At 41.7% G+C, this 26,447-nt stretch overlaps 1 protein-coding gene across 2 annotated transcripts in view; it reads right to left on the bottom strand.

The window, feature by feature from the left end:
• sipa1l1 (signal-induced proliferation-associated 1 like 1) overlaps positions 1-26,447 on the bottom strand; it is a 177,605-nt gene that overhangs the window by 56,833 nt on the left and 94,325 nt on the right. For both annotated transcript variants that reach the window (XM_069918125.1, XM_069918126.1), the window contains exons 10-11: positions 18,696-18,962; positions 10,343-10,498 (exon numbers count right to left, since the gene is read on the bottom strand). In XM_069918125.1, the coding sequence (XP_069774226.1) occupies positions 10,343-10,498; positions 18,696-18,962 (423 nt within the window). The remainder of the gene's footprint in view (positions 1-10,342; positions 10,499-18,695; positions 18,963-26,447) is intronic.

The raw sequence follows: 26,447 nt of genomic DNA, 5'->3' as shown, positions 1-26,447 counted from the left end.
GTGTAGGCTATGTGCTTCATCAGGGAGACAGGGCTGTAAAGAAACCTTTTGGCATCTTGGCCTTCATAAATCAAAGTATTGAGGCTAGGAGTTGGGATGTTAAGGTGAGGTGAAATTTGGAGTATCGTGTGCAGTTCTGGTCGCCAAATTACAGGAAGGATATCAGTAAGATTGAAAGAGTGCAGAGAAGATTTACTAGGGTGTTGCCGGGTCTTCAGGAGTTGAAAGGTTAAACAGGTTAGGACATTATTCCTTAGAGCATAGAAGAATGAGGGGAGATTTGATAGAGGTTTACAAGATTATGAGAGGTACAGAGTAAAGTGAGTTGGCTCTTTCCACTTAGATTAGGAGAGATAAGTACGAGAGGACATGGCTTTAGGGTGAAAGAGGAAAGGTTTAGGGGGAGCGTCTTCACTCAGAGAGTGGTGGGCATTTGGAATGAGCTGCTATCTGATGTGGTAAATGTGGGTTCACTCAAGTTTTAAGAATAAATTGGATAGATACATGGATGCGAGAGGTCTGGAGGGTGATGGTATGGGAGCAGGACAGTGGGACCAGAGGAATGATGTTTTGGCACAGATTAGAAGGGCTGAATGGTCTGTTTTCTGTGCTGTAGATTTCCATCAAGCAGGGACAGAGGCAGACAAGTCAGAATGTGAGGTAGTGCAAGATCACAAGAGACCCTTGAAACCACCAAATAGGTTTTCACAAGTCCTGCTTGTCTGAATTCCTTCCAACCTGTGGACGGGTGAACACAAGGAATGGGAGCAGAAATCAGCGATGTGGCCCCTTGAGTCTGCTCAATACTCTTTTTTTTTAAAAATTTTTTATTTTTCACACCATAAACCACATTAACCATGATACATACATTTTCCTTTTCAAATATATACAGTGCCATTTTCTCCTCCCCCCTCCCTCCTCCCATCCCACCCTCCCTACCTCCCCCCTCCCGTCCATTTAAAGTACAAAATCTAGGATACATTAAACCAGTCAAACAATGTTGTCATTCAATAACAATAAACAAGAAATTCCACTGAGTCAATTCTTTTCATTTCCTTCTCCTTTCGTTAATTTAGGTAGTGAATGTCCCCGGTAGGTTTTCGCTATTGTGTTTCATGTATGGCTCCCATATTTGTTCAAATATTTCAATATTATTTCTTAAACTATATGTTATTTTTTCTAATGGAATACATTTATTCATTTCTATATATTATTGTTGTATTCTCAAATTATCTTCCAATTTCCAGGTTGACATAATACATTTTTTTGCTACGGCTAGAGCTATCTTAACAAATCTTTTTTGTGCATCATCCAAATCAATTCCAAATTCTTTGTTTTTTATGTTACTTAGGAGGAAGATCTCTGGATTCTTTGGTATATTGTTTTCTGTAATTTTATTTAATATTTGGTTTAGATCTTCCCAAAATGTTTCTACTTTCTCACATGTCCAGATTGCATGAATTGTTGTTCCCATTTCTTTTTTACATCGAAAACATCTATCAGATACTGTTGGGTCCCATTTATTTAACTTTTGAGGTGTAATGTATAGCCTGTGTATCCAGTTATATTGTATCATACGTAACCTCGTATTTATTGTATTTCTCATCGTTCCAGAACATAACTTCTCCCATGTTTCCTTTTTTATCTTTATATTTAAATCTTGTTCCCATTTTTGTTTAGTTTTACCATTTGTTTCCTCATTCTCCTTTTCTTGCAGTTTAATATACATATTTGTTATAAATCTTTTGATTATCATTGTATCTGTAATCACATATTCAAAGTTACTTCCATCTGGTAACTTCAGACTGCTTCCTAATTTGTCCTTCAAGTAGGATCTCAATTGGTAATATGCCAGCACTGTATCTTGAGTTATATTGTATTTATCTTTCATTTATTCAAAGGATAATAATCTATTTCCTGAAAAACAATTTTCTATTCTTTTGATCCCTTTTTTCTCCCATTCTCTAAAGGAAAGGTTATCTATTGTAAAAGGGAGTAACTTATTTTGCGTCAATATTAGTTTTGGTAATTGATAATTTGTTTTATTTCTTTCTACATGAATCTTCTTCCAAATAATGAGTAGATGATGTAATACTGGAGAACTTCTATGTTGTACCAATTTTTCATCCCATTTATGTGTTCAGGTATCTTTTCCCCTATTTTATCTAATTCTAATCTAGTCCAATCTGGCTTTTCCCTTGTTTGATAAAAATCTGATAGGTATCTTAATTGTGCGGCTCTATAATAATTTTTAAAGTTTGGCAGTTGTAAGCCTCCTTGTTTATACCATTCGGTTAATTTATCTAGTGCTATCCTCGGTTTCCCCCCTTTCCATAAAAATTTCCTTCTTATTTTCTTTAACTCCTTGAAGAATTTCTCTGTCAGGTGTATTGGCAATGCCTGAAATAGGTATAATATCCTTGGAAAAATGTTCATTTTAATACAGTTTATCCTTCCTATTAGTGTTAGTGGTAAATCTTTCCAATGCTCTAAATCGTCCTGTAATTTTTTCATTAGTGGATAATAATTGAGTTTATATAGTTGGCCGAGATTTTTATTTATTTGTATACCTAGGTATCTTATTGCTTGCATTTGCCATCTGAATGGTGATTCCTTCTTAAATTTTGAGAAATCTGCATTATTCATAGGCATTGCTTCACATTTATTTACGTTAATCTTGTAACCCAACACTTCTCCATATTCCTTCAATTTCTTATATAATTCTTTTATTGATAGTTCTGGTTCTGTTAAGTATACTATAATATCATCCTCAAATAAACTGATTTTATATTCCTTATCTTTTATTTTTATCCCTTTTATATTATTTTCTGTTCTTATCAATTCTGCTAGTGGTTCTATAGCTAACGCGAACAATAAAGGTGATAGTGGGCATCCCTGCTGTGTTGACCTGCTTAAGTTAAATTGCTTTGATACATATCCATTTACTGTCACTTTCGCCAATGGTCCCTTATATAATGCTTTAATCCAATTAATATACTTCTCTGGTAAACTGAATTTTTGCAATACTTTGAATAAATAATTCCATTCTACTCTGTCAAAGCCCTTCTCTGCGTCTAAAGCAACTGCTACTGTTGGTGCTTTACTCCCTTCTACTGCATGAATTAAGTTAATAAATTTACAAATATTGTCTGTTGTGCGTCTTTTTTTAATAAATCCAGTTTGGTCTAGATTTACCATTTTCGGTACATACTCTGCTAATCTATTTGCTAATAGTTTAGCTATTATCTTATAATCTGTGTTAAGTAAAGATATTGGTCTATATGACGCTGGTGCGAGTGGATCTTTCCCTTGCTTTGGTATTACTGTAATTATTGCTGTTTTACATGAATCTGGTAAGCTTTGAGTTTTATCAATCTGGTTGATTACTTCCAGGAGGGGAGGAATTAATAAATCTTTAAATGTTTTATAGAATTCTATTGGGAATCCATCCTCTCCTGGTGTTTTATTATTTGGTAATTTTTTTATTATCTCTTGTATTTCTACTATTCCAAATGGTTCTGTTAATTTATTTTGTTCCTCTATTTGTAGTTTTGGTAGTTCAATTTTAGTTAGAAATTTATCTATTTTCCCTTCTTTCCCTTCGTTTTCAGTTTGGTATAATTGTTCATAGAATTCTTTAAAGTTTTCCTTGATCTCCTTTGGATTATATGTGATTTGTTTGTCTTTTTTCCTTGATGCCAATACCATTTTCTTAGCTTGTTCTGTCTTAAGCTGCCATGCTAGAATTTTGTGCGTTTTTTCCCCTAGTTCATAATATTTCTGTTTTGTCTTCATTATATTCTTCTCCACCTTATATGTTTGTAGTGTTTCATATTTTATTTTTTTATCTGCCAATTCTCTTCTTTTAGTTGTATCTTCCTTCATTGCTAATTCTTTTTCTATATTTACTATTTCCCTTTCCAACTGCTCTGTTTCCTGATTATAGTCCGTCTTCATCTTGGTTACATAACTTATTATTTGCCCTCTAATGAACGCTTTCATTGCATCCCATAGTATAAACTTATCTTTCACTGATTCCGTGTTTATTTCAAAATACATTTTAATTTGTCTTTCAATGAATTCTCTAAAATCCTGCCTTTTGAGTAACATGGAGTTTAATCTCCATCCATACATTCCTGGAGGAATGTCCTCTAACTTTATTGTCAATATTAAGGGTGAATGGTCCGATTATATTCTGTTTTTCTTACTCTATCTTGCATACGAGCTGATAACAAAAATAGGTCTATTCTTGAGTATGTTTTATGTCTAGCCGAGTAATATGAATATTCCTTTTCCTTTGGGTGTTGTTTCCTCCATATATCCAAAAGTTGCATTTCTTCCATCGATTTAATTATAAATTTGGTTACTTTGTTCTTTCTGTTAATTTTTTTCCCAGTTTTGTCCATATTTGAATCCAAATTCAGGTTGAAATCCCCTCCTATTAATATGTTCCCTTGTGTATCTGCTATCTTCAAAAAAATATCTTGCATAAACTTTTGTTCTTCTTCGTTAGGTGAATATACATTGAGTAGATTCCAAAACTCCGAATATATCTGACATTTTATCATTACATATCTCCCTGCTGGATCTATTATTTCCTCTTCTATTTTAATTGGCACATTTTTACTAATTAATATAGCTACTCCTCTTGTTTTTGAATTATACGACACTGCTGTTACGTGTCCTACCCAATCTCTCTTTAATTTCTTGTGCTCCAATTCAGTTAAATGTGTTTCTTGCACAAATGCTATATCAATTTTTAATTTTTTCAGTAAATTTAGCAGTTTCTTCCTTTTAATTTGGTTATGTATTCCATTAATATTTAAAGTCATATAGTTCAGCGTAGCCATTTTATACTTTGTTTATCTTCCCTTTCCATTTCTCCATCATTACCTTTCCTTCTTATCCATTTCTGCTTTCCTGTTTTGAACACTTTATAAGACAACATTTCTAAAACATCAAACATTTTCCCTATTCTCCTATTTAAAACTTCTTTAACCCCATTCTCCCCTCCCCCTCCTGAGTTGTTCTTTATCCCTTGTCGGACTACCACATCTCCCCTCTCCATTTGGATTTGCGAATTCACTCGCAAACGTCAGATGATTTTGCAGTGACCGTAACTCCTCCCCACCCAGCCCCCCACAGAAAAGATTTCAATTTTCATATGTAACAAAGGTCACTCTTTTAATTCCCTCCTTATTCCCTCTATTCCATTACCTTCCCTTATTAATTCTTGTCTATACTCTATATATTTTCCTCTAAATACGGATACATTCATGTATGCACACATGCTAGAATTTACACACATACATATACACACATTACATATAGATCGTGGTCATTTTTACTCTTATTACATGTCTTCATCTCTCTGCTTGTTTTGTAGTTGTTCTGCAAATTTCCTTGCTCCCTCTGGATCCGAGAATAGTCTGTTTTGTTGCCCTGGAATAATTATTTTAAGTACCGCTGGGTACCTTAACATAAATTTATATCCTTTTTTCCATAAGATCGTTTTCGCTGTATTGAACTCCTTCCTCTTCTTCAGGAGTTCCAAACTTATGTCTGGATAGAAAAAAATTTTTTGACCTTTATATTCCAGTGGCTTTTTGTCTTCTCTTACTTTCTTCATTGCTTTCTCCAATATATTTTCTCTTGTTGTATATCTTAAGAATTTTACTAAAATGAATCTTGGTTTTTGCTGCGGTTGTGGTTTCGGGGCTGAAGTTCTATGTGCCCTCTCTATTTCCATTTCTTCCTGTAATTCTTGTCTTCCCAGGAACCTGGGGATCCAATCTTTTATAAATTCTCTCATATTCTTGCCTTCTTCATCTTCCTTAAGGCCCACTATCTTTATATTATTTCTTCTATTATAGTTTTCTATTATATCTATCTTCTGAGTTAACAGCTCCTGTGCCTCTTTAGCTTTTTTATTAGATTCTTCTAATTTCTCTTTTAAGTCTTTTACTTCCATATCTACAAATGTTTCTCGTTTTTCCATATTTTCCACTCTTTTTGCCAATTCTGATATGGCCACTTCCATTTTATTCATTCTTTCTTCTGCATTCTTAATTCTTCTTTTTATCTCATTAAATTCTTGTAATTGCCATTCTTTCACTGATTCCATATATTCTTTAAAAAAAGGTACATCCATTGTCTTGCTTTTCTCTTCTTCTTCCACTTCTTTCTGTTCTTCTTCTTCTTCCTCTGGATTGACCATCTGTTGTTTCCTTGTTTTCTTTTTACCCTCTTCTTTCTTGTTGTCGTTACTGTCTGTGTTCTGCACCTGCTGCTGTGCTGCAGGTGTCTCTCTCAGCTGTGGAGATCGACTCCGCAGCTGTTCCCCCCTTCCGTCAGTGTGTTTTTTTTCATGCGCGGTTGTGCACTTTTACTCGGATCTGCGAGCCATTTTTGTAGTCCCGAGCCCGGGACCTCCACTGACCTGTGGGAGCGGGCCTCTCTCTCCGCGGCGGGCCTCTTCGAACAGGTAAGGCCTTCACCTTCTTCTTCCGACGTCTTTCCTTCTTCTTTTCTTCCCGTTGTTTTTGGTTTTTCTTTCTTCGCTGCCATTTTCTTCACACTTTTACTTTCACTTTGTTTTGGTTTTTAAGTTTGTGCCTTTGCTTTTTCTCTATCTTTTTTTTAACTTTTCTGGAGAGGGCTGGAGTTCTCCTACCGGCCACTACTCCATCACGTGACTGCTCCCGTCTGGTCAGCTACTCGATAAGATCCTGGCTGCACAGGCCTCAGTGAAGCTAGCAAAATAATCCATCTCTACATTCAAGGAACGAGCATTCATCGCTCCTCTAGAGGAAGAGAATTCGAGAGACCCATAAACTTTGCATAAGAAGTCCCTCCTTATTTCAATCTAAAGAGATGACTTCTATTCGGAAATTATGCTCCCCATTCAAGAGAGGAAACCACCCCTTACCTTCATAAGGATTACCTCTCATCTTCTGAACTCGAGTCAGCGCAGGCACAACCTGATCACACTTTCCCCCTACAAGCCCTTCATTCTGTGAGTCAACCCTGTGGCTCCCTTTGATCTTCTGTCAACATATGTGGGGTACTCTTAAACAGGGTCACCTAAATTGTGCATTGCACTCAGGTCTGGTTTTTACCAAAACCAGTCACGGTTGAAACAAGACTTCCATTCCTCTTTACAGTATCTTGTTTAGCCTCGTAACACTTGCTTGGCCACAATGTGCTTCATGTATACAAGGGCCCTCCGCACTGCAGAATTCCACACACTCTCCTCAGTGAAGCAATCTTCTTCTCACTAACTGGGAACACTCACATTTCTCATCGTACTGTCAGGCTGCATAACTTATTTATATCCATTTGCAATTGTAATCTTCCTCATAACTTTGATTCCCACCTCCCTTTGCATCCTCTATAAATAACCCACCCTTTTATCCATGCTTTTAAAGCAGGTTGTAAATGGTTGCGGCTCACAGCACTGACCTCTATCGTGCCTTGTCAATTTCAATTTGATAAGCTGGGGAGGCAATGCCTTTGTCAAATGAGATGGACACCTGGCAGTGTTGATCAGAGTTGATCAGGTTCCAAGGAAGGTACTGAGGGAGGGGTTTGGGCTTGACAGCCTTTATGGAGCTATCTGGGAGGGAGGAGTCACAGGTCCAGGGGGCGGGCCAGCCCACGCAGCACATCTATACATCTATACACATAGAAATTAGAAAGGCCAAAAAAAGGCATGAAGAGGCTTTGGCTGACAGAGTAAAAATAAATCCAAAGGGTTTCTATAAGTACATTAAAAGTAAAAGATTAGTGAGAGATAAAATTGGACCCCTTGTAGATAGCGAGGGTAGGCTGAGTGAGAAGTCTGAGGAAATGGGGGAAATTTTGAATGATTTCTTTGCCTCGGTATTCACTAGGGAAAAAAATGTTGAACCAGTTGAAGTAAAGAAAAATAGTGGGGAGGTCATGAAGCATATAAGGATAACCTAGGAGGTAGTGATGGCTGTGTTAAAAAAGATAAAGGTGGATAAATCTCCCGGACCGGACAAAATATTCCCTAGGACACTCAGGGAGGCTAGTGGACAGTTAGTGGGGCCATTAACAGAGATATTTAGGATGTCACTGGCCACGGGGTTGGTACCAAAGGATTGGAGGGTGGCGCATGTGGTTCCTCTGTTTAAGAAAGGGTCCAAATGCAAACCTGGGAATTATAGGCCTGTACGTCTGACGTCTGTGGTGGGCAAGTTGATGGAAAGTGTTCTGAGAGATGCTATTTACAAATTTTTGGAGGTACAGGGATTGATAGGGAGTAATCAGCATGGTTTTGTCAGGGGTAGATCATGCTTGACAAACCTGATTGAGTTCTTCGAGGGGTTACAAAAAAGGTTGATGAAGGGAAAGCTGTGGATGTTGTCTATTTGGACTTTAGTAAAGCTTTTGACAAAGTTCCCCACAGGAGGTTGGAAAAAAGGTGGAGGCATTAGGTATAAATAAGGAGGTAGTGAAATGGATTCAGCAGTGGTTGGATGGGAGGTGTCAGAGAGTAGCAGTAGAAAATTTTTTGTCCAATTGGAGGCCGGTGACTAGTGGAGTTCCTCAGGGTTTGGTCCTGGGTCCACTATTATTTGTTATATATATTAATGATCGGGATGTAGGGGTGGAGAATTGGATAAGCAAGTTTGCGGATGACACAAAGATTGGTGGTGTTGTGGACAGTGAGGTAGATTATCGTAGATTAAAAGGTGATTTAGGAAGGCTGGAGGTGTGGGCTGAGAAATGGCTGATGGAATTTAATACAGATAAATGTGAGGTGCTACATTTTGGAAAGGCAAATTTAAATAGGTCATATACATTGAATGGTAGACAATTGAGGAGTGCAGAGCAACAAAGGGATTTAGAAGTTATGGTAAATAGTGCCCTCAAGGCTGATACTCAGGTAGATGGTGTGGTGAAGAAGGCATTTGAAATGTTGGCCTTCATAAATCGAAGTATTGAATTCAAGAGTAGGGAGGTTATGATGAAATTGTACAAGGCATTGGTGAGGCCAAATTTGGAGTACTGTGTACAGTTTTGGTCACCAAATTATAGGAAAGATATAAACAAAATAGAGAGAGTGCAGAGAAGGTTCACGAGAATGTTGACAGGATTTCAGGGTCTGAGTTACAGGGAAAGGTTGTGCAGACTAGGGCTTTTTTCTCTGGAGCGTAGAAGATTGAGAGGTGACTTGATAGAGGTGTTTAAGATTTTAAAAGGGACTGACAGAGTAAATGTGGATAGGCTTTTTCAATTAAGAAAGGGGGAGATTCAAACTAGAGGACATGGTTTAAGATTGAAGGGGGAAAATTATAAGGGGAACATGAGGGGAAATTTCTTTACGCAGAGGGTGGTGGGGATGTGGAATGAGCTTCCGGCAGACGTGGTCGAGGCGGGATCATTGGTTACATTTAAGGAAAGACTGGATCGTTACATGGACAGGAGGGGACTGGAGGGGTATGGACCGGGTGCTGGTCAGTGGGACTAGGAGGGTGGGGATTTGCTACGGCATGGACTAGTAGGGCCGAACTGGCCTGTTCTGTGCTGTAAGTGGTTATGTGGTAGCACCACATTAGGCATTTATGATTGATAGGTATCTGAATAGTCAGAGTATCAAAGATTATGGGGAGAAGTTGGAATTCGAGGGCCAAACCCATCGGGACCAAGGCCTGAAGAGGGCGCACAAAATCAGTGAACCGGAGCGGACTCGAAAGGCCAACGTGGCCTGTTTCCGCTCCGTAAATGGTTATATGGTTATCTGGTTAAGGCGGGGAGTGGGGCTGAGTGGGAGAGTGGATTAGACTCGACGAGCGAATGGCCTACCTCTGCTCCTAAGTCTTATGGACGAACAAAAGAGAGAAAAATTGGAGTGAAATAATGGTCAGTGAAAACAAGGAGAGCGAGAGAGAGTGAATGACTGCAAGTTGATAGATGCCAGAAACGAGAGACAAAACAAGGAAGCCACAGAAATGACTGAAAAAAAAGTTTGCATGAATTGTGCACAAGGTCTTTGATGCACATTTTCTGAGGACTATTGCTTAATTGAATGATGGGCAGATCAATGCATCAAGAGGTTGGAGAGCTGTCTGCTCTGGTAGAGTACAGCTGAGGAATCCTCCAGCATATAAAGACATTGTTGTTGCATTGTCTATCTCTACTTTGTTTCCTTCCGATGTTACAGCCAACACTTGACAGGAAATGAGAACCTATCAATTAGTATTTACCACACTGGTCCCCTCCCTGGCAAGTTTGCACCGCAGGGTACAGACTGTCAGGTACAACTGCGTCCACTTCAGGGGGCAGAGTGACTGCCTCCCACTACAATGAGACATACCCATCAGGGATGGACTTCTGCCTCCGATGGCTACCACCACCAGATCCTGCATCACTGGAAGAAGATAAATTGCTGGGAGAATTGCGGCTGTGTTGGTTCCTTCCCATGGAGACAGATGCTGCTGAGACGTAGGGACTGTCCACAGACGATATCAACCTGTAGCAGCAATGGAATGACAAACAGCGGTTGAAACAACAGGAATAAACTCTGGCATCCCATGACATGCACTTTCAAGTTGAAACCAAACATTTGTGTTTTAAGGTACCTTCCTCTCACAACGTGCTTTTGAGATGGTGCACCATCCAAAGGACTGCGTGCCAGTCCATATGTGTAAAAGTTCAAGAATATTTTTGTTTCCCCAATAGTTATTAGGCCCTTGAACCTTCCCATACTACTCTTCCTCTAACGACAAACTATTCAGGGACCAGCAAATATCTGTCTGCCCTATTGAGCTGCTTTAACTGTGACTCAGTTCCTGAAGTTCCAACAACCACATTATAAATCTACTCTGTACTCTTTCAATTATTGATATTTTTCCTGTAGTTATGTGACCAAAACTGCACACAATTTAGCCTCCCCTATACAACTTGATAATAAACATTCTGATTTATGAAGGCCTATATGCCAAAAGCTTATTTTAAGACCTTATCTGTGATGCCACTTAACCATATTCCCAGATCCCTCTGCTCTACTGCACCACTCAGTGCCCTATTGTTTACTGTGTATGTCCTACCTTGGTTAGTCCTCCCAAAGTGCAACACCTCACACTTGTCGGCATTAAATTCCTTCTGCCATTTTAAAGCCCATTTTTCCAGGTGGTCCAGATCCAGGAGATGACTGTGGACTTCAGGAGGAAGTCAGGGGAACACAACCCAGTCCTCATCGAGGGCTCAGGAGTGGAGAGGGTCAAGAACTTCAAATTCCTGGGTGTCAACATCTCAGAGGATCTGTCCTGGAGCTTCCATGTTGATGCAATTACAGAGAAGGCTTGCCAGTGGCTATACTTTGTGAGGTGACTGAGGAGATTCAGTATGTCACTTAAGGTTCTTGTAAACTTCTACAGGTGTACCGTGGGGAGCATTCTGGCTGGCTTCATCACTGCCTGGCATGGAGGTGCCAAATCACAGAACAAGAATAAACTCCAGAGGGTTGTTAACTCAGCCTGCATCATCACAGGTACCAACTTCACTCCAATGAGGACATCTAAATGAGGCGGTGTCTTAAAAAAGCCACCTCTATCCTCAAAGACCCCCACCACCCAGGTCATGCCCTCTGCCACCATTGGGGAAAAGGTACAGGAGCCTGAAGATGAGCACTCAGCAGCACAAGGACAGTTTCTTCCCCTCCGCCATCAGATTCCTGAATGACCAATGAACCACAGACACTGTCTTTCTTTTTGTGCCCTATTATTTTTAATAGTAATGTTGTAAGATGGTTATAATATGAATGTTTGCACTATATTCTGCCGCAAAACACCGAATTTCATGACTTGTTCATGACAATAGATTCTGATCCCGCTGCAACCTTCCTCGCTGTCCACTACACCCCAATCTTTGTGTCATCTGAAAATGACCACATTATTGCCCAGATCATTGATATAGATGATAAACAACAATGGTCCCAGCACTGATCCCTGAGGCCACACCACTTCGTCACAGGCCTCCAGTCAGAGAGACAATCATCCATCACCACTCTCTGGCTTCTCCCACAAAGCCAATGCCTTTACTATCTCATCCTGAACACCAAGTGCACTTTCTTGACGAACCTCCCACATGGGACCTTGTAAAAGTCCACATAGGCAACTTCCACCACCTTTCCTTCATCAACTTTCCTCGCAACCTCCTCAAAAAATGCAACTTTCCTCACACAAAGCAATGTTAACTATCCCTAATCAGTCTTTCTCTATCCAAATACTTGTATATGCAATCTCTTAAGATATCTTCCACTGATGCCAGGCTCACTGACTTATAATTTTCCGGAGTATTCTTAGAGCCTTTCATAAACAGTGGACAACATTAGGTATCCTTCAATCTTTCAGCACCTCACCTGAGAACCAGGATGTGTTAAAATATAATAGAATATTAGCCCAGTGCCCACAATGTTGTGCTGACATGTATGAATCCACTCAGCAAACTAAACTTTCCCTACATCATACCCATAATCCTCTAGTTTTCTTGCATCCATGTGCCCAAGAGTCTTTTAAATGTTCCTACTGTACCAGCCTCCACCACCAGGCCTGAAGATGCATTCTAGGCGTCAACTGCTTATCGGTGTTAAAAAAAAACATACCCTGAAATCTCTCCTCAACTTGCTTCCTTTCACCTTTTGTCCAGATGTCCTCTCGTGTTTGCTAGTCTCAACTTGGGAAAAAGATGCTGGCTGTTCACCGAATCTATGGCTCTTACAATCTTGTCGACTGTTCACTAAGTCACCTTGCATCCTTCTCCGCTCCAACGAGAAAAAGCCCTAGCTCTGCCAACCTTGTCGCAGAAGACACTTCAATCCAGGCAACAGCCTGGTAAATCTCCTCTGCATCCTCTCCATAGCTTTCCCATCCTTCCTGAAATGAGGTGACCAGATCTGAACATACATAGCTGTGTTACAAGTCCAGAGGACCCATAAACCCAGCAGCAATTCACCAAGACAAATGGTTACTTAAACAAAAGTTGCTTTTAATTATCTTTAAAAAAGAACTTTAACTTAACTAACCTAACTTAACCCCCTTCTAATTCTAAGCGCACGTGTATGTAATGTGTGTGTGTAAGTTCAGAAAAGTTCTTTGGTTCACAGTCCAATCTCACTTCTCAGTCCTCCAAGTTCACTGTTTGCAGGCAATTCTTATACTGTGCACAGAATTTAACATTTGTAAAGTTCACCAGATTTTGGTGCTTGAAAGGTAAATGGTTATCGCTCAGGAAGGTTCTTGTCGGTTTTCAGAGAGATTTGTTGTTCCAGGGCATCCACAACTGATGTACTTCCATTAGCCAATTCAGTGTCTTGCTGACAAAACTTTCCCCTTCAGGGTTTTCTAGATGATAACCTCTTTCTTTCAGATTACCACCGAGTTCCTTTTTGTTTCACTTATTCCAAGTGAAATATTAGACAGCCCTTGTGGTTCTTGCATGAACCACAAGGTCATTTGGTACAGCCTGCATTTCCTTTGAAGTGCTTTTTTCCATGTCTTTGTACATTTTGTTAGATCATTCTTCCTGAGATCAACATTCAAATGATTTTTTAAAGAAACGGAGCATTGAAAATACCCAAAGAGTTTAAAAAAAAATCTATAATGCTTTAAATGTCAAAAACATTTTCATGACCACCAATGGGGCTTTCCACAAGCTTGCCAGCTTGTCCTGTTCCAGTCCCAGCTGCTCTTACTGCCTGTAACACTGTAGAAGTGATCTCTCTGTTTCTCACTCTCTCTCTCTCTCTCTCACATTCACTCTCTGAGAGAAAGCCTGTTTGACTCTCTCTGCTTGCAAAACCACACGACCCTCTTCGAACATCTCCAGACAATCTGCGGTTCCTACAACATCTTTCATCTGTTGCCTTTTGTAAATAACAATCCATTAGTGAAGTGCCTTGAGCACTCTCCAAAGCTCTTGCAAAAGCTGTGAGGCAGATATGTCTAGCATTAGCAGAGCTCCAGTATTTCAAATAAGATCTGTTTTAAAGTGTTTGTACATAAACTACAACAAACCTTTCCCAATTTATCTCCCAAAAACATATCTATATACTCTGTCACAGCTACAACATTACCTCATGAATCTTGAGCTCAATCCCCCGACCAATGAAGGCCAGCCCTGTATGGCAACCTTCAGACATCTAGGGTTTGGACTCCAAGGTACCTTCCACACTGTGAAGGATCCTGTCATTAATCATGTACTCTGCCTCTTTCTGCCCAATCCTGTTGTAACCTGTGACAGCCTTCTACATGATCCTCAATGGGTCTCAACACCCCTGTCTGTAACTGGATTCTGGACTTCCTAAAAGAAAGACCACAGTCTGTCCAGGTTTGTAGCAGGACGTTGAAACCCGTCATTGGTGCATCTTGGGGATATGTGCTCAGCCCACTCCTGTACATGCTACTGACCCACAAATGCATCCACAACCGTATTGTTGAATGAAGAGGGCATGTAAAATCATTGAGGACTCCTTCCACCCTGCACACAATGCCTTTCAGCTGCTCCCATCGGGAAAGAGATAAAGGAGTATCAGAGCCAGTACCACCAGGCTGAGGAACAGTTTCTTCTCATGAGCAGTGAGAATGTTGAACAACCAAAGGAACTGCTCGCACTGACCATCCTAGACTCTCCTATTTATGAAACAATATTTATGCATTGTCGACATGAATACTTGTCTTCATGTCACTTGTTTGCCTGTATTTGTGTTATATCTGCGTGCTTTGCTTTGAGGACCAGGGAATGTCTTTCATGGGTTGTACTTGTGTAATTGGATGACAATAAACTTGACTGGACTATTTGCAACACCTCCAACCTTCGTGTCATCTGCAAACTTACTGACTCATCCCTACTTTTTTGTCCAGGTCACATCAAAAAATCACAAAGAGCAGGGGTCCAAGAACAGATCCCTCCACCAGATACTGACCTCCAGGCAGAATATGTTCCACCTACTATACTTTCTGCCAGCAAGGCAATTCTAAATACACACTGCAAAGGATTTCATGCCTCATGACTTTCTCAATGAGTCTACCATGAGTCGAATGTCTTACTAAAATCCACATCCACCACCCTACCTTTACCAATTTAATTTGTTACTTCCTTAAAATCTCAATTAGGCTTGTGAGGCACAACCTCTCCCTCTCGAAGCAATGCTGACTATCCATGAGGGGACTGTATTTGTCTAATGCTCATAAATCTTGTCCTAAGAATCCTCCCTAATAGTTCGCACATCACTGACATAAGAGACATAATTCCCAGGATTCTCCCTTATTACCATTTTTAAACATGGGGACCACATTTGCCATTGTCCAATCCTACAGTACTGCCCTGCAGCCAGGGAGGATGCAACAATAATTGCCAATGCCCCAGTCATCTCTTCCCTCGCTTCCTGTAGTAATCTGAGGTATAACCTCACATTGATCAAAGATCCTCTTGCCAGCGAATTCTGTAGCAAAGCATTCATTTAGGACCACCCTTTCCTTTCCTGCCTCCAGGGATAGGTTGCTTCCTTTATCCTTAAGTTCACTCCAATCATCCTTGAGTTCTTCATGAATGCATAGAATATCTTAAGGTTTTCCTTAATCCTACTTGCCAAGGCCTTCTCATGTTCCCTTCTCACTCTCCTAAGTCCTTTCTTAAGTCCCTTCCAGGCTACCATACAATTCTCATGAGCCCTTCCTGTCTTTCGCTTCCTAAATCTAATGCAGGCTTCCTTCTTCCTCTTAACTAGCTGCCTCATCTCTTGTCAACCACGGTTCCCTTATCCTACCAACTTATCCTTGTCTCAGTGGGACAAACCTATCCAGAACTCCACGCAAGCGGTCCCTAAACATCTTCCATATTGCTGCCAAGCTTCCCACCACCCCCCCCCCCCACTGAGAATTTACTCTCCCCAGTTCCTGCCCAATCCCATGGTAATTTGCCCTTCCCCAATTAAACACATTCCCATTCTATCCTTATCCATAGCTATCCTAAAGCTCAGGGAGTTGTGGTCACTCTCAATGAAATACTCCTCCACCAAGAGGTTCACCACCTGACCAGATTCATTACCCAGCACTAGATCCAGTACCTCCAAGTCACCTTGTCCACATACTGTGTCAGAGACGCACCTGACAAATTCTGCCCCATCCATCCCTCTTGCAGTAAGGAAGTGCCAGTCAAAATTTAGGCAGCTGAACAACAACCTTGTTATTTCTGCACCATTCCAATATCTGCTTACTTATCTGCTCCTCGCTGTCCCGAGGGGTATTTGGGGGTCGATAGACTACTCCCAGTAGAGTGATCGCTCCCTTCCTGTTTCTGATATCCACCCACACTGACTCAGTAGACGCTTCCTCCACAGCATCCTCCCTTTTTGCAGCTGTGATACTATTCCTGATTAGTATTGCTACTCCCACCCCCTTTTTACCTCCCATCCTATCCCTTTTAAAACATCTAAACCCCAGTACCAGTAATGGTCACAACATTGTAATTCCATGTACCGATCCATGCTCAGCTCTTATTCCTAACACTGCTTGCATGGGAATAAACACATTTCCAACCATCCAACTGCTCCCTTCCTTGCCTGTCCTTCCTCAAAAACCCACAACACATTGCTTTATCCTCTCCACCATGTCTCATTCTCTACCCTCACATGCTGGTTTTTATCCCCCTGCCAAACTATATATTGTTACCTCCTATGAACCCTGTGATACCTGCCGAGTTCCTCCAGTGACACACTAGCCACTGCACACTGGAGCTTGACTGGGCAGGTGATGGAAATGTGTGCAGGGGAGCATTTTTGATCAAGTGAACATAATGCCATTAATTTCAATATAGTTATGGAAAAGATAGGTCTGGTTCTCAGGTCCAAACTGGTCACTATCTGCCAGGGCCCCTGCAACTTCTAAATAGCCTCCCTCAAGGTCAGAGGGAATAGCTTGCCAGGCCCTGGGGATTTATGAATCCTTATTTGCCTGAGGACAGCAAGCACCTCTCCTTTGTAATCTGTACAGGATCCTTGATATCACTGCTGTTTTGCCTGTATACTTCTATTGACTCTGTGTCCATCTCCTGAGTAAAGAAAGATGCAAAAAATAACCCCATTTACAATCTATTCCAGCTCCAAACATTGATGATCACTCTGATCTTCAAGAGGACCAATTTTGTCCTTTGCAATCCATTTGCTCTTTATATCCATCTAGAAGCCCGTGGGATTTTCCATCACATTGTCTTGCCAGAGCCACCATGCCTTCTTTTAGCTCTCCTGATTTCTTTCTTAATTTTTTTTGCATTTTTTATACTTCTCAACTATGTCATTTGTTCTTTGTTGCTTATATACATCCTTCTTCTTAACCAGGGCCTCAATATCTCTCGAAAACCAAGGTTACCTATGCCTGTTTGTCTTGTCTTTAATTCTGACAAGAACATACAAACTCTGTACTCTTAAAAATGCATCTTTGAAGGTCTCTGACTTCCCAAGCACACCTTTGGTAGAAAACAACCTGTCCCTAACCACACTTGCCAGATCCGTTCTGATACCTTCAAAATTGGCCTTTCTCCACTTGAGAGCCTCAACCCTAGGACCAGCCCTGTTCTCTTCCATAATTACACTGAAACTAATGGCATTATGATCACTAGATCCAAAGTGCTCCCCTGCACAATTTTCCGTCACCTGTCTGGTCTTGTTCCCCAATAGGAGACCCTGTTTTGCCCTCTCTCTGGTTGGAACCTCTATAAGTTGATTAGAGAAACTTTCTTGACCCACCCAGCTCTTTTGCAGTCTGGGAGTCCAGATAATAAGTGGAAAGTTAAAATCACCTACTCTCACAAGCTTGTGTCCCTTGCAACTGTCACCTATCCTCTACAAAATTCCTCCTATAGCCAATGAAGTACTGTTGAAGTAAAGTCATGAAATAACACAGGAAACCTGACAAGCAATTTATATACAATCACCTCCCCATCCGGCAATAAGATGGTAGATTTTTAAAAAGGAGAATGAAGGCTAAATCTTGAGCAGAACACCTAGGAGATCGCTCCTCTTCTTCAAAGTAGCACAATGGCATTTTTCCCATTGCACTGGAAAGAGGAAATCAGCTTAGCCACCTCCATCAGTTCAATAAATGCCAGCCTGGACTTTGCTGGTCAAGTCCCTGGGACATGGATGCGCAGTGCTGTGAGGTACATTCGAATGACCTGTACCATAACTCCATATACCAACTGCAATACTGCAATCCTTCGTTTTCTTGCCTCAATAACGTTTTAGCAGAGGGTTACTGATTCCACTTTATTGTGTCAACCAGTTTAATCGTTTTAACGAGATCATCTGAAAAAATTTAAAAGGAACCCAATTTACGCACCTGTTCTCATCCTTACCCCTTTTCGCCCAGTTTGACCAATCTGAGAGAGAACATCTCCAATAACTGCTTCCGAAGGCAAGGTTTGCTGCTCAACATTAAAACCTAATGGAATTTACACTTCCATTACGAGATGTTTTGCCCATACTTGAAGTGAACATGACAATTAGGTATTTTTCGAACAATTAAAATGCTGCTTGTTGCGATAAACAAGCTGATTCTATTTCATCTTGGTTTTCCGTGAAATTGTGTTGGGATGGGGGAAGGAGTGTGGGGGGGGGGGGGGGGGGAGCAGGGGGAGAGAGAAGAGAGAAAACAAAAAAAAAAATCACAAACCTCTTGGTGTCCAATGAACGCCCATCACTGGAAGCACTGCGTGGCATGGCACAGCTTCGTTCTTGTGGCTGGGTTCTGCTGCCCGAGGCAGATACCATCTTGTTGCCAGGTTGGTTTGTTGCCTGGGATTGGACTGTGCTGTGGGACGACGGTACTCCCCTCTGCCATTTGTTACTATTTCTGAAGGGCAGTTTAAACTCGTACGGGATCCCCTCATTGTTCACTTTGTATTCCATTACAGGCATGCGGTACATCTCGGAACAGCCCCTGGAGAAAGAGCAAAGGGAAAGCCGACTGAAATAGGTCAACTCATCATGGACACAAAATCAGGGTGGCACACTGCCTAACTCCATCACCATCCTTAGAATATCATTATTACTGAGGTGGCGATTGGCTGCTTTTCAGAAGGGACAAACTACCATCTCCGCCATCCATAGCCCTGCCACTCCAAATTACCTGCCAACTTGTCCCGATCCCTGGACTTTTCTAGATTCTCCAGCATTTCGTATTGATCCCCCCCCCCCTCCCCTCCCTCTCTCTCTCGTCCACCACAGCTAAACCTCTGCTGCAAATTTTCTTCTTTAAAAATATTGACCTTGAACATTACTCAGCTTTGATCATCCCCTGCCCCTCTTTCTTCACCGGCCTGTTATGAGCTACATCTCTGTTTACCTTTCCCTTGCCCTGTTCAATCTCCTCTTTATGAGGTTTCCACACTCTGATGCAATGTGGAAACTGCCTAGGTGAATGTCATGTTTTCTTCTCAGGGCACTGACCAAGGTGTATATACCCGCTTGAATTCTCAACTTTGTCAAGGATTATTATATGTTCTTCCTCCCATGTTTCTCATCTCTGCCTCAAAGTAGCAATTGTGACATTTTGCTCCAACTTACTCAACTGCAGCCAGAATTTCCCTACCAATCACATTTTTTTTTTAACCTCCTCTAGAATCCACTGGAGGTGGTTAAAAAAAAAATCTCTTGACCTGCTGCTTGGAACCGTGATATTTCCACTGCCAAACGGCTTGCCCAGTTTCCAGCTGCAACTTTCTCCACTCAACACTAGGAATTCATTCTTGATTTTCACCATCAATTTGTTGTTTTTGGACACTTTCTCAGATCTAAGCAAATACCTTACAACCCCTGAAACTCTTTTGGGCAACTCAGCAGTTTTGCATGTCTTCACAGTAGTCCTTTTATGCCCATGACTACCGATCTTGTACAAGCTTTTGCTGGCTGTAGTTATTGGAAACATTCAGGACTGCAACTTTTCTTTTACCTGTCAAACATGTTGCACTCAAGTTTTCCAATGTTTGTTACTTTTGAGCCAACGAAAATAATTTTTTATTGTTCAAGGAATTGCAGCAGACATTAACTATATTTTGAGTAACGCAGATAATGCGTATCAGCATTTACTAAAAGAAAATCACCAGGTTTTGCTTCTAATTTGGCATGGTTGACAGTTCATCATGGATCCTGGAGGTGAAGTATTTCAACTTATCCCTTCTGCTTTATTTTCCACACAATCAAAAAGAGGATGTCATTGAGTTAGTTATGCTCCATGTTTAGAATTAGTGAATGGTTGAAGAAACATCTCCTCATTGTCTATTAACACAGGTGCACCTCAAGGGTTCATGCTCTACTCATTATACACCTATGACTGCGTGGCCAGGCACAATTCCAACGCTATCTACAAATTTGCCGATAACATCATGGTGGTCGGCAGAACCACAAACAGCAAGGAGGAAGCGTGGAGGAGGGAGATGGATCAGCTCGTTGAATGGTGTCACACCTACAACCTTGTGCTCAGTGTTAGCAAAACCAAGGAGATGATTGTGGACTTCAGGAGGAAGTCAGGAGAACACGACCCAGTCCTCATTGAGGGCTCAGTAGCAGAGAGGATCAAGAACTTCAAATTCGTGAGGATCTGTCCTGGATCCTCCACGTTGATGCAATCACAAAGAAAGTCCATCAGTGGCTATGCTTTGTGAAGTCTTTGAGGAGGTTTGGTATGTCACCCAAGACTCTTATCAACCTCTACAGGTGTACCGTGCTGAGCATTCTGGCTGGTTGCATCATTGCCTTGTATGGAGGCGCCAACTCTCAGGATATGAAAAAACTCCAGAGGGTTGTTAACTCAACATGTGACATCACGAGCATCAGTCTTCACTCCATCGAGGACAACTTGAGGCAGTGTCTCAAGAAAACGACTTCTATACTCAAGGACACCCACCACCTAGGCCATGCCCTCTTCACTCTGCTACCATCTGGGAAAAGGTACAGGGGCCGAAAGACAAACACTCAGTGGCACAAGGACAGCTTCTTCCCCGCTGCCTTATTTTAACTTTTCATGAACTATTTTTATTTATTGCTGTAAAAGTGGTTTATATGAATATTTGCACTGATGCTACTGCAAAACAACACATTTCGTGATCTGTTCACTACAATAAATTGATTCTGAAAAATTACATAAAATAACTCTTAAGATACAGATTAAACATCAGTATGAATGCCATGCTTGTATTTTGCCTCTCAGTTGATTGAATTCAACACCCTCGAGTCAGAAATGGATTTAGAAATGAAATTGTTGCTATGTTGTAAAGAGTGGTAATTTGATCAATTGTAAGACACTATCACTATCCCAGTGGTTCTCAACCTTTTTCTTTCCACTCACATCCCACTTTAAGTAATCCCTCTGCCATCGGTGCTCTGTGATCAGTAAGGGGTTGCTAATAGGTGGAAAGAAAAAGTTTGAAAACCAGTTTTAATCGTCCCTAATTGACTCGTTATGTGCAGGGTTTCAGAACTCCAAAGGAAATGGGTCAATGACAATGTTTCTCAAGTGAAATATTTCAGTAACAATTAGGTCTCGAGCAGTGATTCTCAACCTTCCCTTCCCACTCACATCCCACCTTAAGCAACCCCTTACTGATCACAGAGCACCGATGGCAGAGGGATTACTTAAAGTGGGATGTGAGTGGAAAGAAAAAGGTAGAGAACCACTGCTCTGGGCAGTAAAGTTTTTTTAATTGATCATTTCATAAAGCATAGCTTTAAAGCAGTGATTTTCAAACTGCCCCCCACCCCACAACTCACATTCAACCTTAAGGAATCCTTATGCCATTACAGCTCCGTGGTTAGTAAGGGTATGTGAGTCTAGACCACTGCTTTAAAGTCTAAGATTAGTAATCAATAGATCATGCAGGACAAATTCTATTGAATTAGGATGCACTGTAAATAACAGACGAGTTGAGGGCTAATATGAAATCATTTCATCGCATCTCATATCACATCAGCCCAAGGGTCAGTGCATTTAGAAATGAAGAAAATAAAACATATTCAGACAGCACTATATCATACAAGTGGACGTATCATCTGACAGATTCACAGTGAGCTCCCCCCTCAAGCTCATTTTGCATTCAAAAGTAGAACCAGTGGCTTTAATCACCTCCTGCTTGCCCGACCATGGGAGCCTCCGCACAAAGACATTTGTAAATAGTTCAGTATGTTTAATTTTTCCTGTGAACAATTCTGGCCACAGCAAATAAGTTTAATTCTGGACCAAGAAAGATCTATGTTGATTAAAACCATGTTTATAGATATGGGAAGGGAAAGCAGCTTTACCCCTGGAAAGAAAAAAAGAGGGAACAAAACACCATTAATAATTCATTTGGCAGTGGAGCTCTAACATAGGAAATAATGCTCCTCCTGCAAGATGATGACCTCTCCCCCGAGCCTCTGGGACTTTGTCGTACCAAATATCCATGCCCCAAAGGGCAGAGATCACAGATGTGCACAGTGCATCTGGATCCTAGGTACCATTACAACACGTTGCGTGGGAGATCAAAGTTCTCATTACAAATGATTGTTTTAATCACGTCCCATGTCTGCACATTGACTTGACTGTTTTCCTTTGAAGATGCGGAATTATAAACCTGTGTGTTCCTTATGCACACGCATTTAGAAATGGGGAAGAGAGGGCGTATTCTTCGTTGGCCCAATGCGATACATGAGCATCAATTCTCTTGTCTTAGAACAATGAAATTACAGGAACTCCCTGACTTGTGACCTATGCAACTTGCGTTCATCACACACGACCAAAAATTTATTTTAAAATATAAAGAAAAAATCTAAAATTTACGTGGTTCATGTTGTATTTGACAGACTATAACAGGGATACAGGGCACGTAAGAGCCAAAATGTGCGTACTTAACTTGTTGGTCGGCGATCCGGGGTTCGTAGGCTGGGCGCAGCTATCTTGATTCCTTTGCGCATGCACGAGTCTTCAGATGACGTATGCGCAAGAGTTAAGGGTGTGAATTCCATATCATTAGGGCACTTATCTTGCGCATGCATCATCCGAACTCCAATATGTGAACCCATCGTGCATGCACGAACCGAAGACTTGCGCATGTGAACAGGATTCGAGTTGGCCGTGCCTAGCCTACGGACCACGGGACGCCGACTAACAAGGTAAATACACACGTTTTGGCTCTTACATGCCCAGTATCCCTGTTATCATTTGTCAAATACAACATAAACCATGTACATTTTATATTTTTTTTAAACACAAACGCACAATTGCGACATACATCCATTCCAAGATACGGCCGAGCCTTCAGTCCGAATTAAGGTTGTAAGTCAGGGAGTACCTGTATAGTACAGTACAGCCCTTTGGCACAGTGTTGTGCCGACCCAATAACTTATTCAATTAACTGCCAAAAATTTCCCAAGTGCATAACCCTCCATTGTTCTCAATTCCATGAGGCTGGAATCAAAGAGTGGCACGTCTTTTGTAAAAAAAGGTTAAACTTCACTGAAACTATCAAACCATTCTTTGGTGGAAAAATTGATTTTTCATGGCTTTAACCCTCTCAAGTATCGAACATTCTCATGGTATGGCCTCTTCATTGGTAGCCCGTCCTTCCTTTCCAACCTTGTATCAATAGAAAATGTCAAGATCTCCCTTCTTGCTGTGGTATAACTTTTTTTTGTGGTCCCATTTTCCATCCCCAACAGGGCCAATTTGAAAAGAAACCATTCATTATGGATTAAAGGTCTTTAGAACTTCAAGCCACATCTGTTGGAAGCTGTAGGCTGCACATAGAACCATGGAACAGGCCCCTTCGGCCCTTCTAATCTGTGCCAGACCATTTGTTTTGCCTAGTCCCACTGCCCTGCACCCAGTCCATAGCCCTCCATATCTCTCCCATCCATGTACCTGACCAAATTCTTAAATCTCAAAACTGAGCCCCCATTCACCACTTCCACACTCCCACCACTCTCTGTGTGAAGAAGTTCCCTCTAAACTTTTCCCCTTTCACCCTTAACCCATGTTCTCTAATTTGTATTTCACCAGACCTCAGTGGAAAAAGCCGATCTATATTCACTCTGTCTATCCCCCTCATAATTTTAAATACCTCTATCAAATCTCCCCTCATTCTTCTACGCTCCAGGGAATAAAGTTCTAATCAGTTTAACCTTTCCCTGTAACTGAAGTCCGGGCAGCATCCTAGTAAATCTTCTCTGCACTCTTTCTATCTTAATGATATCTTTCCTGAAGTTAGGTGATCAAAACTGCATTCAATACTCCAAATTTGGCTTCACTGATGTCTTTGACCCAGCTCCTCTACTCAATACTTTGATTTATGAAGGCCAATATGCCAAAAGCTCTCTTTACAACCCTGCCCACCTGTGATGCTACATTTAGGGAATTATGTATCTGTATTCCCAGATCCCTCTGTTCTACCACACTCCTCAGAACCCTACCGTGAACACAAGGACAGCATAGGAGTGCTCACCACTGCAATTCTCAGTTGCTTGCAATTCCACCAGACTGGACTACTGCCTCACATGCTGAGATAATGCATGACCACACTCGAGACCACTTGCAACCTCTTCTCATGCAATAGTCCACCAGCCACATAAAGGTAACAGGGAGGGCAAATGGGAAATAAGGAATAGCTCAAGAAAATCAAATTATTAATGATCTAGCCCTTCCTTTTAACTGGATGTATATTTTTTAAAAATTGCCTGGTTCATCATTTGAGCTTTCATAATTTAAGCAGAGACATGGGAATGATCAGAAAAGAAACAAAAGAGGATGGCAAGGATCTGCTCGACTTTTTTGACCTGTGGTGCTTGTGAAGGAAAGAGGGAACATACAGGAAGGGAAGAGCTTCCTAAACAAGGTGACTGTTATGAGAGGGAAATGAAATAGGCAGTCAGTGCAGAACACCCTTCTAGCTGTTCACCTCTGCAATGAATATACCTCTTTGGATCTGGGTCGGTACCAGAATGCATGTTGGAGGGGGGCAGGGGCAGACCTGTCGATGGTGGGGGTTGGAGGGGGTGCTAGCAGAGACCTACCTGACGACGGGGTGGGGTGCTGGCAGGGACCAACCTAAAAGATTGGGGGGGGGGGGTTTGCAGGGACCAGCTTGTCGATGGGGAGGGCGTGCTAGGAGGGGCCTACCTCTGACATGGGACACGAGGGCACTCTCCTTATTGCATCAAGCTACTGATGCTTGACGCATGCTAGTGACTCAGCCGAGGGAATGTGAAGAGTCACTAGCGTGTGCCCACTTACACGCCTCTGACTCGGGAGGGAGTGGGGTGGGTCTGACCGTATGTGGGGGGGGGGGGTGGCACAATGCCTGGGGATGTCCCCTTTGGCACTGATCCTGCTGAAGGGGGCAGGGGGGGGTTACCCATTTGAGCCAGGCAGCAGCCAGACCAATAATGCTGTGGTCAGCTCCGAGCCTTCAAAGGAAAGCATGAAATCAGGCAGAGCGTTTCTCAGAGGGCACTCGATAGTCAGGGTAACAGAGAGGACTTCCGCGGCTGCAAAAGAGACTCCAGGATAGTGTGTTGTTTCCTGGGTGCTCGGGCCCAGGATGTCTCTGAGAGGGAGCAGAATATTCTTAAGGGGGAGGGTGAGCAGCCGGAGGTCATGGTGCATATTGGTTCCAATGATGTAGGTATGAGTGGGGTAGAGATCCTGAGAAGTAAGTTTAAGGAGTAGAGAAAGAGGCTGAAGAGCAGGACCACCAAGGTGGTCATCTCGGCGTTACTCCCAGTGCCACAAGCTGGGGACTATCAGAACAGGAAGATAATGCACATGTGTAGGGGACTAGGTTTGAAGTTCTTGGATCATTGGACTCTTTTCTGGGGAAGGGGGGTGACCTGTACAAGTGGGATGTGTTTCACCTGAAACTGGAGGGGAACCAATATCTTGGGAGGTTGGCTCATGCTGTTGGGTGGCGTGGGTTTAGACTAGATTTGCAGGGGGGTGCAAACCAGAGTGAAGAGGCAGAGGAAGAGGTGGTTGGCACACAAGTCAGGGACAGCTGGGAGGGAGTTTGTGTGGAAGGGCAGGCAGAGAGGGCAAGATTGCAGCCATGGGGATGAGATGTAATGCAACAGGGACACAGAGACAATTAAAGTACAAAATACAGGGCTAAAGGTTTTGTATTTAAAGGCACACAGCATAAGAAATAAAGTGGATGACCTTGTAGTACAGCTGTAGATTGCCAGGTAGGATGTTATGGCCATCACGGAGTCGTGGCTAAAGTATGGATGTTATCAGGAGCTGAATGTCCAAGGATAAATGGTGTAACGAAAGGATAGACAGGTAAGCAGATGGGAGTGTCATGACTATGTGGATGTGGAATAACATGAAATCATTAGAAAAAGGTGACAGAGGACCAGAAGATAAAAAATCATTGTCAGTTGAGTTATGACAGGGCAAGGG

Source organism: Narcine bancroftii, chromosome 2 (assembly GCF_036971445.1).
Source record: "Narcine bancroftii isolate sNarBan1 chromosome 2, sNarBan1.hap1, whole genome shotgun sequence".
In the NCBI taxonomy this organism is placed as follows: Eukaryota; Metazoa; Chordata; class Chondrichthyes; order Torpediniformes; family Narcinidae; genus Narcine; species Narcine bancroftii.
Note: the sequence above shows the minus strand (reverse complement) of the source record. Positions and strands in the feature narration are given on the sequence as shown.